This window comes from Pomacea canaliculata, linkage group LG1 (genome assembly GCF_003073045.1).
Source record: "Pomacea canaliculata isolate SZHN2017 linkage group LG1, ASM307304v1, whole genome shotgun sequence".
Lineage (NCBI taxonomy): Eukaryota > Metazoa > Mollusca > Gastropoda > Architaenioglossa > Ampullariidae > Pomacea > Pomacea canaliculata.
In genome coordinates, this window is record NC_037590.1 from 30,054,088 (window position 1) to 30,073,304 (window position 19,217).

At 39.8% G+C, this 19,217-nt stretch overlaps 1 protein-coding gene across 7 annotated transcripts in view; it reads right to left on the reverse strand.

Annotated features, from left to right (window-relative positions):
- Positions 1-19,217, reverse strand: part of LOC112564549 (plectin-like) — a 32,024-nt gene that overhangs the window by 4,319 nt on the left and 8,488 nt on the right. Inside the window, exons 1-21 of one of the 7 annotated variants that reach the window (XM_025239488.1) lie at positions 15,776-18,204; positions 14,962-15,100; positions 14,168-14,386; positions 13,942-14,049; positions 13,636-13,707; positions 13,189-13,293; positions 12,597-12,758; positions 12,096-12,215; positions 9,740-9,889; positions 8,415-8,542; positions 7,670-7,750; positions 5,416-5,515; positions 4,782-5,000; positions 4,509-4,643; positions 3,964-4,121; positions 3,475-3,784; positions 3,235-3,315; positions 2,590-2,816; positions 1,886-2,035; positions 1,374-1,385; positions 680-691 (exon numbers count right to left, since the gene is read on the reverse strand). In XM_025239488.1, the coding sequence (XP_025095273.1) occupies positions 680-691; positions 1,374-1,385; positions 1,886-2,035; positions 2,590-2,816; positions 3,235-3,315; positions 3,475-3,784; positions 3,964-4,121; positions 4,509-4,643; positions 4,782-5,000; positions 5,416-5,515; positions 7,670-7,750; positions 8,415-8,542; positions 9,740-9,889; positions 12,096-12,215; positions 12,597-12,758; positions 13,189-13,293; positions 13,636-13,707; positions 13,942-14,049; positions 14,168-14,386; positions 14,962-15,100; positions 15,776-16,006 (2,919 nt within the window). In that variant the 5' untranslated portion in view covers positions 16,007-18,204. Of the gene's footprint in view, positions 1-679; positions 692-1,373; positions 1,386-1,885; positions 2,036-2,589; positions 2,817-3,234; positions 3,316-3,474; positions 3,785-3,963; positions 4,122-4,508; positions 4,644-4,781; positions 5,001-5,415; positions 5,516-7,669; positions 7,751-8,414; positions 8,543-9,739; positions 9,890-10,803; positions 10,840-12,095; positions 12,216-12,596; positions 12,759-13,188; positions 13,294-13,635; positions 13,708-13,941; positions 14,050-14,167; positions 14,387-14,961; positions 15,101-15,775; positions 18,205-19,217 lie in introns of those variants that run through there. The other 6 variants (XM_025239436.1, XM_025239470.1, XM_025239480.1 and 3 more) reach the window with 6 other exon arrangements.

The following is a 19,217-nucleotide window of genomic DNA, read 5'->3' on the forward strand; positions in this document are numbered from 1 at the left end:
CAGAAAAAAACATTCTCATACTGAAAATATTTTCTCACATTAAGAGAAATGCTCTGCAGAAAAAAGGCATGAAATGAAAAGGAAGTCGAAAAAAAACCAAGCATTCAGGAATGTATAATTCAAGCAAAGCGTGTAGATATTTCTATTTTTCTTCGCAAAACATACAACATGCAGGAATAATCTGCTGGAACTGGATAATAAGTATAAGCTGGCAAAAGGAAATGTCTGAGTATTCCATCGACCCTTAACTGTCTCTAGCAATCGAAGTACATGTATTTATGGAAGAAGATTACCTGGTTTTATTTCGTTGATGTCTTTTACTATTGTCGAAATACAAATGAACAGTTCATACAAAATTTTAAAAAACTTTTTAATTTCGCTTAAACTGTTTATTGAAACAAGCAGCAGCACATGCAGCAGCCCTCCTACTTACTGAAATATAAGTATGACCAGGTTTGGACCCCACGAAGCCTTAAAAAGAAAAGTTTTAGGACAAACTAAATTCTCACAGCTCACTGGAAATGGATTTGCAGAACAGACATGATAGAGAAAAGTTTCTTACATAGCAGAATTTGTAAAGCAGATAATGTTTGCAAATTTTTTTCCATAGAAACAGCTTATTTTTGAAAATTAAGCGCTTTTGCAGATTAAACCTAAATCTCGGTATGCGCATACTCACTTTCTTTCTCATCTGTGACCAGATTTGAAAACAATGTGAATTTAAAGTACATTCCTAGTGAGAAATAATGGGTTTAGTGAAAAGCTCTATTATTTTCATCATTTCCTTACTTCTTTCTCCCTTTTTGTCTTAAACTATTATATTCGTTTTCCGGTGATTATGACAAGTGATATAAAACGCTTGTACAGGCTAGAGTTTAATATGTTTAGTTTATCTATGTCCTTTTTAAAAACCTATGTGTTAAATTCTGTCTTGTGCACAGAAATTACTCTTTTAATCTGGGAAAAAATGTCGTACTTTCTTGCTTAATAAACAAATATGGTTAACAACAAAAACAATAATTATGGAACGTCTGCTACTGTCCACTTAAAACTTACAGGAAAAATCGCATGGGCATCTAAATCTGCATAACATTTTGTCTGGCACAAAAACCTTAAAGTTAAAATGACATTTGCAAGTTAAATCAGTTGTTGATTAGAAACTGGCTCCGTTGTTTGAAAGGCACGAAAGTAAAATAAGATGACCAAACATTTGACATTTTTCGATACTTTAAAAAAATATGTCAACAAACCATTAGCACGGTATAAACATGTTGTGGCACATTTAAAAGCTTACAAATGATGTCAAGTTACTCGGGAGGAGCAAAGTAAATAAAGAAGGGTAAGCTTGGGTAGACAACAATGGAAGAGGTTACCTTCTTTCTCCGCTTTGAAAGGAAGTAGAAATAAATATGTAGATAATGCAATGTAGACCTGTTTTACTTCACATAAAATCTACTGCAACATGGAGATAATTCTCGGCATGTTTTTGTAGTGAAATACAAGAGCAATTGCCTATAACACATCTACGTTACTACAGTGGCAAAACAAGTTCCCCAATTGTATGAGAACAATTAGTGCTGGACAAAGTGAGGTACAATACAGTTTTAGTTTCGGAAAAAACACTAATTGAAGAAAAGCTAATGTTGGAAATGTTGCAACAAACGTTGATAGACCCTGCTGCTGAATACCTGTTGTTATGTCAGTAGCAGGATTCTATAGAAATTATCCTATAAAATGAATCAATTTTATTTTTACCTTTGACGTTAAAAGGGAATAAAGAAATACTGTCCATGTTTCGGAGAAAAAAAATTATTTCAATTCGACTCTTGAATGCGATACAGTTCATGCATTATCAAGGGCCCATAGCAAAAGCTCTAATACTTACAGCGTCGACAACTTCATCGTCAGGCACGTCTACATCATCTAGCCGTGCGGGAATGTTCACTTTGGACGGTCGTTCCGGCTCGGGGCTGAACTCGTCGCGAATAATCATGAACTCCATGTCGTCGTCTGACTTCGCTTCTTCTGGAGATGACTGGACGATGAAAAACATCAAACACTGCCTTTACCAATCACGTCTGAGCACCGGTCTTCGTTTTTCAAATCAAGTGTCACTCCTCCACTCTCACTACCTTATCCCAAACGATAACTTTCTTTGCGTTTTGGTCTTACCTATTAACATCAATTTCTTTACATTTTCAAGGATTAACATCAGTAATCCATCAAAACATAGAAATACGCTCCATAAATACTTCGGTAAATCCATGATCTTTTGTTATTTTGAAAACTTTTAAACAGGCTCTCTTTACTAAGCAGCAAATCTCTTCTTTCTTTTAATTTTTAGTTTATCAAAACTCGTGCCACGTGTTGAATACAATCTTCTATCCCCCACTCACTCTTTATTTCTTCAGTTATCGTCCATGTTTATAACACAATATACTAGCATCAACAGAGCCTCAAAGTTCGCTCGCCACTGGGACACAGTTCCCTATGGCGTACGATCCCGACTATAGAAGGTGGGACTGTCTTTGCTCTGTGAGGGATGAGCGTGCTGAAGTTAAGTATGGCTACTACAACACGATCACCTACCGGTGCCATCACATCCTCCACCTCCTCCGGATGACCTTTGACAGGTGGCGGTGGTGTTCCCTTCGTCTCGCTCACAGCAGCAGCTGCTGCGGATGCTGCGTCTGGCGCTTCTGCTTGAGGCGCTTCTGATCTGCTTTCTTCTTTTTCCTGTGCTTGCTTTCCTTTCTTCTTTGACTTGCCTTTCTTTTTCTCGCCCTCCTTTTTGGGTTTCTTCTCTTTGCCCTTGCCTTGCGGGAAGAACGATTTTTTAAAGTGAAAAAATTAGTAAAATATTAATTTAAAGAATTAAAAAGGTTAATACATGAAACTTAAGAATGTTTTTTATAAGAGATTACGAATAGTTCAATTAAGTCATTAAAACAAAAATCAGATATTCACTAATTGAAACATGATTTGGAAAGATATAAATTATCCTGTTATTATTCATTTTTTCAGTTGTCACCGTTTGCGAATGTCGAAAGATTGCCTTATATGCATGAAAGTAGAGTATTTTCGAGTTTCAGCACTTAAGCTTTTATCTCATGAATGAAGGCAATAGTAGAAATGTAAATGTTTTCTTTTGCACGTTGATTGGCGAAACACATTACATTCTTTCATCCACATTTCTTTCAGTTTATAAATACAATAATATCCTGTGAACATCACCTCCTGCTCCAGTTTTTTGGCGGTCTGCGCTCTTGTCTCCTCCATAGAGTTTAGTCAATTCCTCTTTGTGATCAACAACGCCTAAAACCAAACAAAATCATGATTGACATTATTTCTTTAATTTTTAGATTTATTTAATAAAAAAAAACAAGGGACACACACACACACTCTAATGCATGAAAAGTACGCTATTTCCAATTACTTCTGAATGTTATCTGCCTGTCCCAAACAAAACATTACCCATGTGGAAAGGCTGATCCTTGTCTTCCGCTGCTTTTGGCTTCTTGTCCTTCTTCTTCAGGTCCCCACTGCGCTCGGTTTTAGCCGACACTCTAGATTTTTCGGAAACCTCAGTCTTTTGAGAAACTCCAGTTTTTTCTGACAACACCGTTCTCTCGGAAACTCCAGTTTTTTGAGAGGCCCCTGTTGTTTTTATCTTGGCACCAGAAACTTTTTGATCCGTTTTCTCTGTGTCCCGTTGCAGTTCGTTAGTTTCCTCTGATGCTGAGCCCTGCATTTTGGCAGGTTTCTCCCCATCTTGTATAGAATCCTGATGACAATAACAGTAATAAATAATAATAATAATAATCATCAATCAATCAATCATCATCAATCAATCATCATCATCAATCAATCAATCAATCAATAATAATCATTATCAATCATCATCATCATCATCATCCTCCTTATTTCGACTACTGCCACTACAACTATACTTCCCCATTTTACCTTTTCTTGGCTTGACTTCATTTCTAAATTTTTAAGAGCCTTCTGAAAGTCGTCTTCTTCTACTCCAGCCCCAGGAGACTGGGTTGTTAAGCTCGATCTTTTGTTATCGTGTTCCGAGCCTTCATCCAAGTCAGCAGGTGTGCTTCCACGGATCGAGCCTGCAACAAATGTTCTTGAATAAGGAAGGCCAATAGCGTGCGGAGCAAAGTTCCTCCCTGAGTGGACTGTTGAGAACAGCACAGCAGACCGGTAGGCTATGTTACATGAATTTTGTTTACGGTTCTTTATAGGAAAGCTTCACGCGTTATCAAACTAAGAAAACATGAGACATTAATCTTAAAAACTCTGGTAAGACTGTCGTTTTAATTTGGACAAAGAACAAGGAAAAGGGGGAAGAGAAAGAAAACACTGAACAAAAAAACGCAAAATATAAGCAAAAAGAATGAATACAAGGGAAACCAAAAACATGGCAGTGTGTATGGACGCGAGCAACAGGGAATGGAACAGATTAGTTTATTATGCTGGCGTATTCCTACTCTTCCCACCTGGCTTAGAACCCGCCTTTGACCGCGCGGGGCCATAACCTATGACGTCATACTCCATCTCTACAGACAGGCGGTCAGCTGGGATGGACACCTGCGGCTTGAAGACGCCTGCCTCTGATGGTGGTAGATTGCCACCTAAAACAGACACAGAACATCTCATCAGACACACAGCTAAAACAGAAGAGAAACAGGCTTCACCGAGGTGAGACTAAAAGACAGGTAGAAGTCAAAAAATGCATCCTCACAACCTCCTTCAGTCGTACCAATACTGACCTCTGGCGTTTGGCGAGACATAGATGTGACCTTCTGCCACCCCTAACATCCGGGTGATTTCTTGTCGCGAACGTATGACAGGCAAACCTGATTCCTCGTCTTGGACGATAGCAATGTCGTCGGGTGTCAGCTTCTGACTGGTCAGCGCTTCCAAAAGTTCGGGACTAATTTCAGCATCGGCTGGAAGGTCATGCAAGTCCAATCCCGTCGCCTTGGCAACTGTCATGGAACACCGACAGGTCGTCGATAAACAATAACAAGAACCAAAAAAAGCAGTCATGAATGGTATAATAATGAGTCTGGTAAAATATGAAATCAAATCTACCTCTCCCTATATATTTTAAAATACTTTTACCAAATTTTCAGTGTGTCATGCTAAACCCAAACCTCGACTGGATGGATGTGGTCAAAATCAGTCAAAATCTTCACCAGACTTGAAGCTTGCCGAAGACTGTACTTCGGAAAGTATCCATTCATTGGGTTAACATTTTGCTTGTCTGATTATTTCAGAGGAGTAGCTTTGGATACTTAAATACTGACAAATAAACTCCGTGTACTTACTGTCGCCAAAAACCGTCGAAAGTACAGCTATGTGATAACTAGGTCCAAGACTGAAGAAACACTCTGCACTCACCAGCTGTTGTCAAAGACTGACGAATGAGTTCTTTGTACTCCGCAGCTGAGACATTGGCACTGCCGCCCCGAACAGTTTCTGAGATTTCGGCAATGGCCTCCTGCGAGAAACACATAGCTAGTTGCAGTTTGCAAACAACAGTTTACAGATGGCTCTCTGGCAACAGTCTAAGCCATGATTTGTAATGACTAGCTCAAGCATTATGGATATCTTACTTCACAAAACAAAATTATTATTCTATTGTCCATATAAAAACTTCATCCATAGTAAAAGGTTATACTATATAACAAACTTTCATGTTCTATTTTATTAAAGAAAATAAACTGTATACTCTACTCTACATAAAAGTCTGCATGATCCAATTCAGAAACAAAACACTAGTTTATGCATCAATGGACACATTTTTTTATGACAAAACTTTTTTCCCCGTTTTAATTTTAAGCAAAACTATGTTCTGTACTGCATAACACTACATATCAATACTTTATTCTGTTTGTTGAAATAAAACTTTATATTGCAAGTTATACATCATAGCTCAATAGTCTACTTCGCTCTCTATGCGTTGGCTGTTTGAATATTCTCAATTCTGAGTCTTAAAATGTCTCTCTTGAGTCTTGACTTTAATTTGTATATTAACCAGTCATGTAAATATTTTAGTTCCGGCTTCTACACCGTTAAAGACTTTCTAGTATAAATTAATAAGGCAAAGAGATAAAAAAATATTTCGATAAAAATATCCTTTAAATATTCTTCTGCTCGGCTCTATTTTGTATGCCTTTGGTCTCTCACGTCGTCTTTCTCACTCGCTCCTTCATTTTCTCTCTCCTGCATTCATTCACTTTCTCGCGCACACACAAAAGCACACTCACATGCACAATCACATGAAATTCTAGATGCATGTGCTCAAGATTAGTGAACTAAGTTATTACCATTTCCCACGTGCAAATAAAGACACAAATTTGGAAAACACATTAGAAATAACCGCAGAACAATCCTCCTGATAAGAACAAGCGTGCAACTACAACAATAACAACAATATGAAAAATAAACGCTGTAGTCAGACACATGTCTGACCAAGAATGGAAAGAAACAAAACTCTAGTGCAGAAAGAACTGCGTGCTTAGCGTGTGTTTGTTTCTTGCCTTCAGAATCTTTCAGTCCATCTGAATACGCAAACACTGCTCCAAGCCAACCTCTACAATTACAGCATTTTATCGCCATACAACAATGCGATATAACATAAAGTATTGTGGAGAAAAAAGGAAAAAAGGTCAGGGACTTTTATGTAAAACTGATTGCAGCAAATAAAGTTGTTCGACCTGAGAAATTCATAAACTCTGTGTGGTATAAGCAGAAAGCGTGGCTGTAACACATTCTGGCACTTAGCATCGTGTCACTAAAAACACTAAACTTAAAAACATAGAAGCCATGAAATGCTCGCGTTGGTGAAGTAAACACTTTAATATTGTTTACTCCACTCAGCTGTATGCAAAGAAAGATTAGCAACAATGAAGCTAGGGGCACGCATTCACTCAAGCGTTTGGCTCCTATGGCCTTAACATCCCAGAAAGAAAAAAAAATTACGATTCGGATATTTTTGTGCAAGAAAAGACCATTTTTGGTGTCTCCAACCAACTGCCGTGCCTCTCTAGGGACAGAGGGAGCTCAACGACTCTAGGCAAGTATTAGAGGGAACACTCGCACAGAAACACGATTTCTGATACAGCGAGTAAACATTCATCTTTCGACATTGTAAACTTCTAGTAGAGTTAGTAAGAATAAGTCAAATGTAGTGGACTTTTTTCTGACCAGATATTTGCACTAAAATGTTCTTTTTTAAAACAGAAAAAAGCTTCCAGTTATCTTTCACTGACAACAACTGTATTAACATCGCAACGCCTAATAAGGACAACCGTATGCACATTAAGAAATAAATAAACACAACATACAACATTGTTGGATTTTCAGATATTCTGAATCCTCTGTTGTTATTTTAAAATTACTTCCTACTAGCTAAAATTAGTACAAGCAAATTGACCTGCTGCTACTCTCAAAGCATGTTGTCTAAATTTATACTAAATCTTTGATGTTTGGTTCAGTACTAAATCTTGTGTAAATAGAAAAGTGTTTGACTAGGTACTGAATGCCTCTGCTCTTAAAGAAAATAGTAGCAAGGACCATGGCTGCTTCTACAGAGGCACAACAGTGATGGTTGGAACCACGACTGAGTCTGGCCGACAAAATGTTTCCTTACATATCTTGCAGCGATTTGCACAGACTGACTGCGCGATACTGCTCGCACAGGGTGCAAGTCCATCCACATACCAGCTGCTTGCTAAAACCATGTCCAAGATACAACAAACCATCGAATAGGTTTCACCAAAAATATGAGTACAAACAAATGGTTAGTAAAAACTATTGTCATCATAAATGTCAAAGCGACAACTGGTAAGGCATTTCTAGAGAGACCACATTATTCACTGGAACCTCTTGCTTTAATATGTGTTTTATAGTTATACCCATGCTATTGATCCAATATAATATTATAGTAACTTCCAACGAAAATGGTCCCTAATTGTGAGCAGATTAGTCTTGAATTGTAGACGCTCCTGATATCACAATTAACCTATTACTTCATTTTCTCACTTATTTTTGCCAATAAATATTACTGGAATTTTCCGCTGCTTCCCCTTCGCCCATTTTTAGATTAACCACAAATCACAATGTTTGCATAGTATTAGTTTGATGTATAGATAAAATCTCTCCTTCGTACATATTTTCTTCCTTCTGTATTTAAATAAGTCTTCGAAAACGCATCACTTTTCATTTATCATACTCTTTCTAGTGTGTTCCATGATTTATATTTCCTCGCATACCTCAACGCGACTAACATGAATGTGCAATGTATTATTTTTTCTAACAAATTTAAAATATGAAGTACATGGAGGAACTCCAATTTCCTCCAAGAAAATACAAGTGTTAAAATTCCACTGCCTTACCCTGACATCAGCCTCGAGGTCCAGGCCGGACCGCGGTTGACTCAACACGCTGCCAGCCACCCGGCGCGCATGCTCAGTCAGGGTGTCCAGTAGGTCTTGCTCAGTCACGCTCGAGCGAGGCTGGGAGGCTACACACAAGGGGAACCCCATCGATGACGAGTAGCGTAAAGCTTCGTTTGCATATTCATCAAAAGATAATGAATAATGCAATACACGACGAGTGGTCCTTCACATTATCCTTAAAGTTAAATATTTGCCAACATAATGACGACCCTTGACCCATTACAATCTACAAGTTTTCTGTAAATACACGGCGTTGACAACTTTGCAAAAACAAACGATTTTCTATCGATCCCGACATCCTTGCATCTTCTCTATTATACATACCTGCAAGTATAAACCTTTATACATAAAAAAATGATATACATCTATGGGTATGAAAACAAAAACAAAAAAGGTAGAAGAATGAATTACATATTACAGAATGAGAAGATGATATCAAAGCAAAGCCAGTAATATTTCAAAAGTAGTAGACCATGGTTAGGTGCACATCTAGAGACCAAAAGTGCTGCAGAGAAGCTACACACCTCCTGTTGTTCGCTTTAAGCGAAATGTCAGAAGGATGATGATGCAAAGTAGGTTAAAAGATACAGTGTTAAAAACAAACAAGCAAACACATAAATTGGTGCAGCGGACCTCCCCCTTTGGCAGTGGATAGTACACGTGCATGTGAGTTCAGCAGCATTAACGCTACTATACCATAGTAAGAGTAGATATTAGTAAGCTGGAGGCAACCTTTCTGGAAGCTGGTCTGATCTCTTCGATGTAGATGATCTGATTCTGGCGTCCTCATTTCTTAAATGTTTCTGCATTTGTAGCCAAAAATTATTTCAATCTCATCATCTCTCTCAAAATAATTCATGGGCGTTCTTCTTTTAATAGAACCAAAAACTCGCAGAATAGACAGTATCTTCTGCGAACCTCTGTTATGTCTGCAGAGTACAGCCAATGAAACTATATAATATATTAACGTGATATATGATGTTTATACCATATAACTATACAAGAGTGTTTCAATGAAGATTTTAGAGGTTAATGAGCTAAAAAGCAAGGATTTTAATTAGTGTAGAACGGCTCTCACGGCTCTCGCTACAAAATTTGAGCTGTAACTGTTATTTTTTCAAGACTGTTCTACTATAATTTATAACATATGTGCACTGACGGCTCAGTGAGGCCTTTTAGTGCTTGAACATTGCATGCAAAGAACTTTAATATCTCTGGTTAGACTGCTAGAAGGGTGTCATCCAAACGACTGTTAGTCGCACCTTCGCTACCTCCATCCACAGGTATGCCAGGCAAGCTTTTCTCACTCTCTTCTTGCGCCGAAACAAGATCACTGTCGGCTTCCCGAGGTGCATAGCTCCAGCTGTGAATGGACACTGTGGCATCTATGTCCCCGCTGGTGCAATCATTCTCTACAAGAAGCACAGCGCATGACAAGCAGAATGAAGCGAGGACGGGACACAGCCGGCCACACACTCAGACAACCACACGTACATAGAGACAGGTGACAGTGCTCAGTGAGATCCGTCAAGTGGTGCATGCTGTATGCGGCAGTGCATGACAGAATACAATAGAGTAAATAAACACCAAACCCCAAGATGGCAATCAAATGCAGAGCTTTCTTTTCAAACAACAACCCTGGTTAGATGGCTGAGAAGAAAATCACTCCGCATAATTCGTATTTAAAGAAAATGTACATTTCGTGCAAAAAACAATCAAAAAGAAGCAAGGAAAGGAGAGAGCCTCTGTTTTCTATTTGATTTAGGGTCATTTGCAATTAAAAGAAAGCATGCGTGTACTTTTTTTTTTTTGGGGGGGGGGGATAGTAGATAGCATCTTACATCTACCAGCAGTCGTCCACTCTACATCTGCTATGCTATGCAATAACTGTATATACACATAAGGTTTGTGGCTTTAGGTCAGAGTTTACATTGAGACATGGTTAAGTGTCGGTTTCTAGTGGGTTTACTTTATCCGTGCTGGTTTTATTTTTTTATATTATATTTACATTTAGATTAGTAATATGGGATCCCCTCTTTTGAACCTCTTTGACCTTAGCAACATTAGAAACTGTTAAATTAGACAATCACTGTCAGTCCTTTCCTCTCTGGTATCTGAAGACAGACAATGAACAGAGGCTTGTTTAAACTTTGCTTTCTAGGGAGTGTTTGGTTAATGCTTAGAGAATAGAATATTGTGGAGTCAGAATAATCGCCAGTACCAATGCCAGTGTAAAGCAATTAAAAAACTATGATACAGGAATTTTACAGAGAGTTGGTAAAAATCAGTCCTAAAGGGACAGTACTCAGTGTCTGAGACAACTTACGCAAACTTGCACTCGCCAGAGAATCGCTGTCTTCTTCTATGCAAGCCAACAAACAAATCAAAAAAGCAAAACACAACTGTCGTAAGTAACAACTCAGGAACATCAATAGCAGCTCTACATCTTCAAACTCTTATTGCGTTGCAAAACCGAAAAGGACCAAAAAAAAAAAAGCAAAAACAAAAATGACTGCAAACTTCCAAATGGAACACATGTTTAAAGTCTGGAAAATAAAGCAGTAAATAAACATGTTTTACAACAACTCAAATGGTTTTAAGGTATGACTGTAATTTCATTTGACATTCAACACCATAAATACACCCTTCGCAAAATGTAGTCCCCTAGAAGCCGCTTCGATCCAGCTTCATTAAAATAATTATCGCGAAGGCGAAAATCTGATAAGCTGCCCGGGCAATTCATTCAGGGCACCTTCATTAAATTAGCAGAAGACAACTATAAATATTCATGTCTTGGGACACATACGTGAATACGTGGGTGCATCGAGCTTTTGTGCCTGCTTGCACATGCATATTTGAGTGTGTGTGTGTGTGAGGGAGAGAGAGTGTATAGGTGTGTCTGTGCATAAGTACCTATAGACATCATTGCTAAGCAATATGAAAATAAACGACAAAAAGAGAAAGAGGTACAGACACAATATAATATAGAGAAAGTCTATAAACAAGTAGAGTATAATTTACATGATTTACGTGCATTGACCATTTACATAAAGGGAAGGAAAGAGTTCTTTACTATCTTGACGAACAGTGTTCGAGCTTCATGCGCCATGCCTTCACCCATTACATGTATAAGCCTGCACTTAGCGAGTTGAGGATTTTCCCGGTATAAACTTTGCATATTACATTTCCTTCTAGAGGACAGACACAGTGCTGGGCACTACAGCACTCGCCACAATAGGGCTTCGAGCACTTGATATCTGGCAGTACTCCAGCCAAAAACGAAGGAGGACATAGGCGGCATTGTTCTTATGGTTCACGACTAGGCTCAGATTATGGGTATGAAGATAATAAATAAAGAGTGATAAAATCAGAGCATTGTCGAGCAGCAGGGAGCGATGAAGTAACATTTACAATTGTATGTCAAACCAGGAAGCAACGATGAAAATGTTTTCATTGAAAACAAAACCAATAAGTGTGGAATTTCAACCTTTCTATCTCTCACTCTGCATGCGTCCTTGTCTTTTCCCTTTCAAACATGACAATAAAAGAAAGCCAGAAAGACGAAGGGTTTAACAGAGACGAGGAAATCAAAGGAGAACAGAAATACAAAATTATTACCTCGCTTAGCAGCAGTACTGTCTGATTTCCTTGAAACTACGGACTTGGCTTTCTTCTTCGTCACAGCTGGCCACTCTTCTGGTTCCTCTTCTGACATTCCCAAGTCGTCCGCGTAGTTCACTGAGCACCGAAAAAGGGTCACTTTAACTTCCAGTCAAACACGCAGCTTTACATTTCTCACACACTCCTGACTCTAGACACACAGCCTTCAAATATTAATATTACCAGAAGAACAGGCATCTTCGTTTTCTGGAATGAATGTTCTGCATAAAATCGACCAAAGTTTGGAGCTTAGCAGGCTCACATTTTTAAGTAAGCTTGTATACACCTCTGTCAACTTTATGCAGATTTGCGTGTCAAACACATGGGCGAGCATATAATCTTTTTAGTTTTTAAATTTTAAGTAAGGAGTTTAATAAGGTCTTTATGAAAAATAGTGTCTGTATGCATTCAATTTCGCGTGTAAGTGTTTTTCTTTATTTGCTCTTTATGTTCTTCTACCTTCACGTTGAGGCTGCGTGACGTCACTAATGAGGGCGACATCGTGAGGACGTGGTGGTCCCACCGAGCCCCCGACACTAATGATCTCGCCGTCAGGTGCCATGATGGTGCTGCCCTTCACCGACTCTCCGCCAATGTAGCTACCCGACGCCATGCTCCTAGCTGTAAACATCCGAGTGTAACCTTTAGTCAGTCATTGCAACCTAGAATCAGTCACTGTAACCGTCAATCAGTCATTGTAAAAGTTATTAAAAGAATGACAATTAAAAATGACAATTACGATGGACAGGTCAGTGTCAAGATGCTCTTAGAAAGAAGTACCCACTTCAAGACAATTATTGAAGACCAGCATTTTTGCAAACATTGGCTGAAGAATGGCTATGTCACACTTTTCAAAGAACAAAAAAGAAATCCAGTCACACTTATGAAAATGGTCATGCTGAGTATGTTCAGTGTCCTTTTGTTTGACAGAAAGACTGGTCAGACCAGACTGTGTGTTATAAGTGTCCTATCTTATGACAAACACTTATCCAGACTGATAGCTAATACAAGTGTCCTCTCTTATGGTCCGATCACTAAGGTAGGGACTTACGCTGATACTTCGATCCTTGTGTTTTCATTTTACTTCGGCGTCCCACCTTCACCTGCGAATGACTGCCATCGCTACCAATGTGGTACGGGCTGACCTCCGAGGTACCTGTAGATTCACAATATTCTCAGAATACAGAGCATTCTCAGTACCTGCGTGTCAATACGAAAGCTTAGCACCTGCATGGCACTTCAAATCCTGCTTTACATACAAAACTACTCAAAAAAGAAAAAACACAGAAAAGATTCAGAATTAAATCATGAACTCATATGCAGGAAATAAACGGCGATAGTGTCTTGCATGGCGTACTTACACGAAGATTGCAATACCAAGACTGCATAACTTGGTGGTTTGCTATGCTAAGTACTCATTATTATTTATAGGTATTGCTAACACTGAGAAGCGACCAAAACATGCTGTTTACTTTTTTTAAAATCATCTTTTCTGTACCTTGGGAAAGTCTCTTGCTGGCTAGTTTCTTATTGTCATCATCGTCTTCATCCAGACTTGTCCATCCGGCATCTGAGGTCAACAAAGCACACAGCACACTGATATATCTTATTTCATCCAAAAGTAAGAATGTACAAAATTACCTTAAAAGTTGACAAATGTTATAATGCCATCATAAAGTCAAATCGACACCATCTTTACCAGTGAACTTTTATATCCCTTCTCAAAGCTCCTCATCAAGTATGCTAAGTTTAGGTGACCATAAGGACACAGAATAGACAACTGGATATCATCAAGACCTCTCACCTCTCTTCAGTGGCACTAGCTTCAGTTTGGACGTGTTCGCCTGTTGTGGTGTTGGGGGCATGACACTCAGAGCTGGAAGGTTTTCCTTGTCTCGTGCTCCGAATATCCCTATACCACAGTGTTATTTTTATTTGACATGTATTTCATTAGCGACTGAATATAAAATAAACCTCGAGGTTCTAATTTTATAAAGTTCACAGAAACTATGAAACCGCCACTCACTTACCTTTCTTGATAGGCGGCAGACTAGTCACCTGCGTCGTCTCGCGACTGACATCCTTGATGGGGGTCAAAGGGGCCCGGATGATGGGGGGCAGGTGGGGGATGCTGGTCCGCGAGGAAGAGGCGGAGGACGCATCTCTGATACCCACCACGGGCACTCCTCCGATGTACTCCTTCACGGCCTCGTCTGCGCTGGCAGGCCAGCTAGCGCGTGCGCCGTGCCCTGTCGTCAACAGAGGTAAAGGGTGAAGAAAATGCCACCGTGACTTGAAAGAGTGGGTGTGCGGGAAATGGAAAGTCACTGCAGATTAGCTAATAAACGTTAATGATGAAGTCTAGGCAATCTCGTAGAACAATAACTCCTTTAGCGAAGTTCATTATTGAATTAGGACATTATTTCATGTATCAGTTCAAAAGGCGCTCAGTGTCCTCAACCATTAGCTTTCTGGGAAAAGGAAAAAAATAAGTAACACGAAGAACTGTCAAGTGCATTCACATTTCAGCCCACCAGGCACAGATTTACAACAGAAAATAAAGGAGTAACAAGATGGGGGATAAAGTTAAATAAATTTAGGTGCTTCTGGGTAGTTGTTCATAGCATTAGCTGTATTCACAATTTATCTACTGAAGTACTACCACCAATTGTGCCGTGAAGAGAGAAGCCACTTGATACAGAGTCACCGTTTTCTTTCCTTTTGTGAGTGTTAAATATAGTTGAAATAAAAGTTAAAATGTTTCAGTTTGCTATTAAAAGAGTTCAATGTCTTTGTAAATATTAGTTCAGACAACAGCACGCACCCCCCATTCCTTTGGCTGCATGGTGCGGAACTGCTCCACCCTTGAAGGAGCCTGTGTACTCAGAACTGTGACTGTGAGTGTCGATGTCAGGGAGTCCGCCACCAAGGGTGAATGGGCCACGATGAGAGTCTAGTAAAGACTGAATTGACATATGCAAACATGCATTCAAGCACACACACAAGCACGCAAGCACACATGCATATATATGAAAAATTACAATATGTCAGAGGAAAATTCGCATTACATGCCGGTACAAGTCTCTACTATCAAACAACATTAAAATATATTTTTTCAAAATAGTCTTGAACAGGTATTTCTTAAACAGCATTAAGTAAGACGCGATTGCAACCCCTGATACATCATGACATTGTTTCCAGCAATCATCACACAAGAATTTCATCCAACACAAACAAAACAACAACAAAAACAACAAACAGAATAAATACAATGAATTCCCTGCTCTTTTCAATCCCTCTCATCTCTTCCTCTCCACATCGCATTTCGATATATCTCGTGTAAGGCTGTGGTTCCTATACACGCATTTCCTCTACAGTTTCAGACTCGTGAAGCACTCATTAAATAAGCCCCAAACATAGTTAACTAAAGCTCATATTCTTATTGATAGCTAACGATTCCAAAGATATTGCCCCTCCGACACTTAGTTTTTAATTGCTAAAGAAGGCGTGTGGATACATGCTGACAGCTCTGGCGCTTGGTACTTTTTATTTTGAGTGTAAAGGCTTAGTTTTCCTTCTACCAATCCCCCAGTCAGCCCAACCATCAAATAGTGACTTGTTTGCCGTTGGTGTCCTACCACGAGATGTGTCAAGATGGTGCTGTCCAGCTCCGCCGCACCCAGAAGTCCCGAGCCCAGGCGCCTGAGACGAAGACTCTCTTCCTTGTCCACACGCAGAAGGTAATGGTGCTTGGTCCGATACCGCGTCCTCTGGTTCCGGGAGAGGCCATCTGACACTCTGAAGGGTCTGACTAGCCCCGTGTCTGACGCCCTTAGTGGCCTGACCAGCACATGACCTGACGTGGCCATGGTCCACAGCTCTACTGCAGTGGTCTTGCTCGATCAAGCCAGTCTGTTCAATGAAGTGTGCACACCCGCATGCTAATTTTAACTCTGCACTCTTAGAAACTGCTTGAGAGGACACCAGTCGTGACGTCAGTGGAGTACAGAAGATTGTTCCTCGAGAAAGTACCAGCTCGTGTCTTATGAGTTCTCGTCAACACTTTCTGTGTTCCCTGTCCAAGTCTTCAAGTTCTCAAGGAATTAAAAATAAAACTTATCACGGCACTCTCTTGAGAAAATTTAATCAAAAGCTGTCCAAGCATGTCTGTGTGAAGGATCAAAGCGTAAATATAATAGTTTATAGATCGCTAGCGGCTGTCACAATGCCGCACCTCAGAGGGTTCTGAAAGATTGCATAAGCTTTAGCGCTTGAACTTTCTTCTAGAGAAAAGTATCACAAAAGAAACGAGAACAAGAAAACCTTTCCTGGCGCATAACGAGGCAGAAGATGAAGTCATGCAAACGAATATATTGACAGTATTCTTGCTTCCTTTCTTGACAATTTTTAATCAAGCAGCTTTTAAAGTTGACACAAAATAGAACTGACATAGTCGGCTAATGAAACTTTTTTCCCCTCGAGAGAAGAAAACAGTGGCTTGTTTGGATTATCCGCATCTGGTAGAAAACCCTGTTACATTGTTATATAACATTGTTAAATAACACTCAGCTCCAAGCAACAAATACCAAAGTGAGTTGCTGTTGTTTCCAGGTTTCCTCTGCTGAAAATCCGTCCGAGAGACAAATATGGTTTTATGCGCCAGCAAGACACATCAATCTCTGCGGACTGAGTAGTTACACACGACATCGGAATTCCAACATTTATTCATTTTCAACATTCCATAATGGTTGAGACATCCGGGTGTTTTGTTTGCAATGTCTGGTCGTTATTTTTGTGAAGTGACACCCTGATGACCTGAAAGTCACTGAACAGTGGTCTCTATCCTGTATTGGAACTGATGTGTTAACTGTGACACCCTTGTCGAAGCATCACGAACTATTTAGCACATCCTTCCGCCGGGAAAAAATCCAGGTAGGAAAAATATCCCAACAGATATCACGACCCATCAAGTTTGCTCTCGACAACACTGGAACATTTTAAATAAAATAATTCATTGTTTTCTTTCAATGTTCTGTTATCGTTTGAAGCAGCACATCGCCTCTTTCAGGCTTGGAAACAACGCTTAAGATGAAAGATCTCATCAGAGTTTCTCTTGTATAGACCAAATTGTCCAAACACTTCAAAGCCAGCAACTGAGGTGCACTGCCCGAGAGAAGCATTACTGCCGAAACCAAGGCTCACCACCACACCAACCAGACTATTGATCCTTTAGAGTTCTCGAGCGACTGATGCCTCACTGGCCAAGTGTGTCAACTTATCACCATGCACATTGCCCTCCCAGGTAAACGGTGCAGTCAATGAAAAGACCAGTTCCGCTACCCCACTTCCCTCCTACGCATCCCCCTTGCCAAGAACGGTAGCAACGGTCCTGTCGAGGCACAGCCAAACATGAGCAGTGCCCTCAGCGATAGCCTGCGCTAAGACTCCTAATGCCGCGATAGTTTTCAACCTAGGCATGCCTAGAGCTCGTTCGGCAATGCTGCTCTGATAGCTATCAGGATCTTGTAAATCTTCCCTCAGCCAAGGCTAAAAAAAAAAGAAAAAGAGGCAGGAGTAGAAGCTTAATAAAGGACCGCTCGCTCGCTCGCTCGATCACCCTTGCCGACTGCAAAACTTCGTTTCTATACTTCAATTATCCTCTATAACTTCGACTACACAATCTTTCGAGCCTTAATTTCTTCGCCTATTATTCTCTTTCATGCATGCCGTCGAGGGAGGAACAAGTGTGCATGCTGATGAACTCCTAGAAGACTTACTACTACCGTTACGACCACGGCCTCATAGCCTCGCCTCCTCTACAACACTCACTCACCCCCCTTCACCATTGATGCCAAACATAATCGCTCGACTGAGAAATGTTGTAAGGACTTGTTCAATCATATACTCGTAATAATAAGCGGGTTCGGGGGTTGGGGGGCACCCTTCACATTGACCTCACACCAAGAATTGTCAACCCCCCGCGTTAACTCCAGTGAAATGCTAGTGCCAGCGTACTGAAATATCTCATATCCAGTTTCTTTACATACACTCAGGTCCTCTACACCAAGGTCCTTTGGCGACAAAATCTCGTTGTTAAACACAAGCCAGAACATACATTCATTCGTGCACATGCACTAATATAGTTGGCATGCGTGCTTTCTTTTCTCAGGCTTCGAGTGTGACAGATTGAACTGTCATCATTCCTGGACTTATGCAGAAATCTTTCGCGTCCTCTTGTAACCTCTCCTCATCTCACATTAACGAACGACGCTCTGTAAACTTCCACGAGCTTTTCTTCTTGTAGCTTTTAATGTAGCAATTAATTTTTCAATACTGGGTAATAATCAGGGTAAGACATTATTTCTTAAAATTTGGGAGAATAAACCTCTTCCATTCTTGGGATAGACGCCTACAAACATTAACGTACGCAGAAAGACATCATGACGTCACCTTTGTACATGGATACGTCCGTATTAACATATAGTTACAGATGGTCCACTGGCTGAGACTAATATAACGTAAACGTATCCTAGTACAAGCCTGTACTTTTGACCACTTTTGTGAATAATGATGTTTGCAGGAAGATATCTCAAGAAAGAAATAGGATGGGGTTAATGATTAAGATTTGGGGAAACAGTATCTTACCCTGTCTTTTCAACAAATTTGCACAACACTACACCTTTAAAGTCTGATCTTTACATACACAGACACTGTACCACTCTGCTACCCATACAATCTTTCTTCGAAGTATTATTGTTTTTAAGCAAAATTTCATCTTAAGCCCAATCATAAATATTGTTTTTATTTCAGTGTAAGCAAAAGCATCCCTTTTATGTGACGCGAGCTTCAGGGGCTAGAAATATATCAAAGTGGTCTTAAGGCAAACACTGAGCTATAGAAGCTTCAAGCATTCAGGTTACTTAGTTTGTCTAGACACGATGATTGTATATTTACTGATTAGCTGGCCCTTGTAAGTAGCACCCAAAGTACACTTCAGACTGACACTTTAATTGAGTGCACTTTATTGTCCGGAACTAATAAATCAGTTCAATCTTTTCTGAAAAAAAAATACCCGAAGCA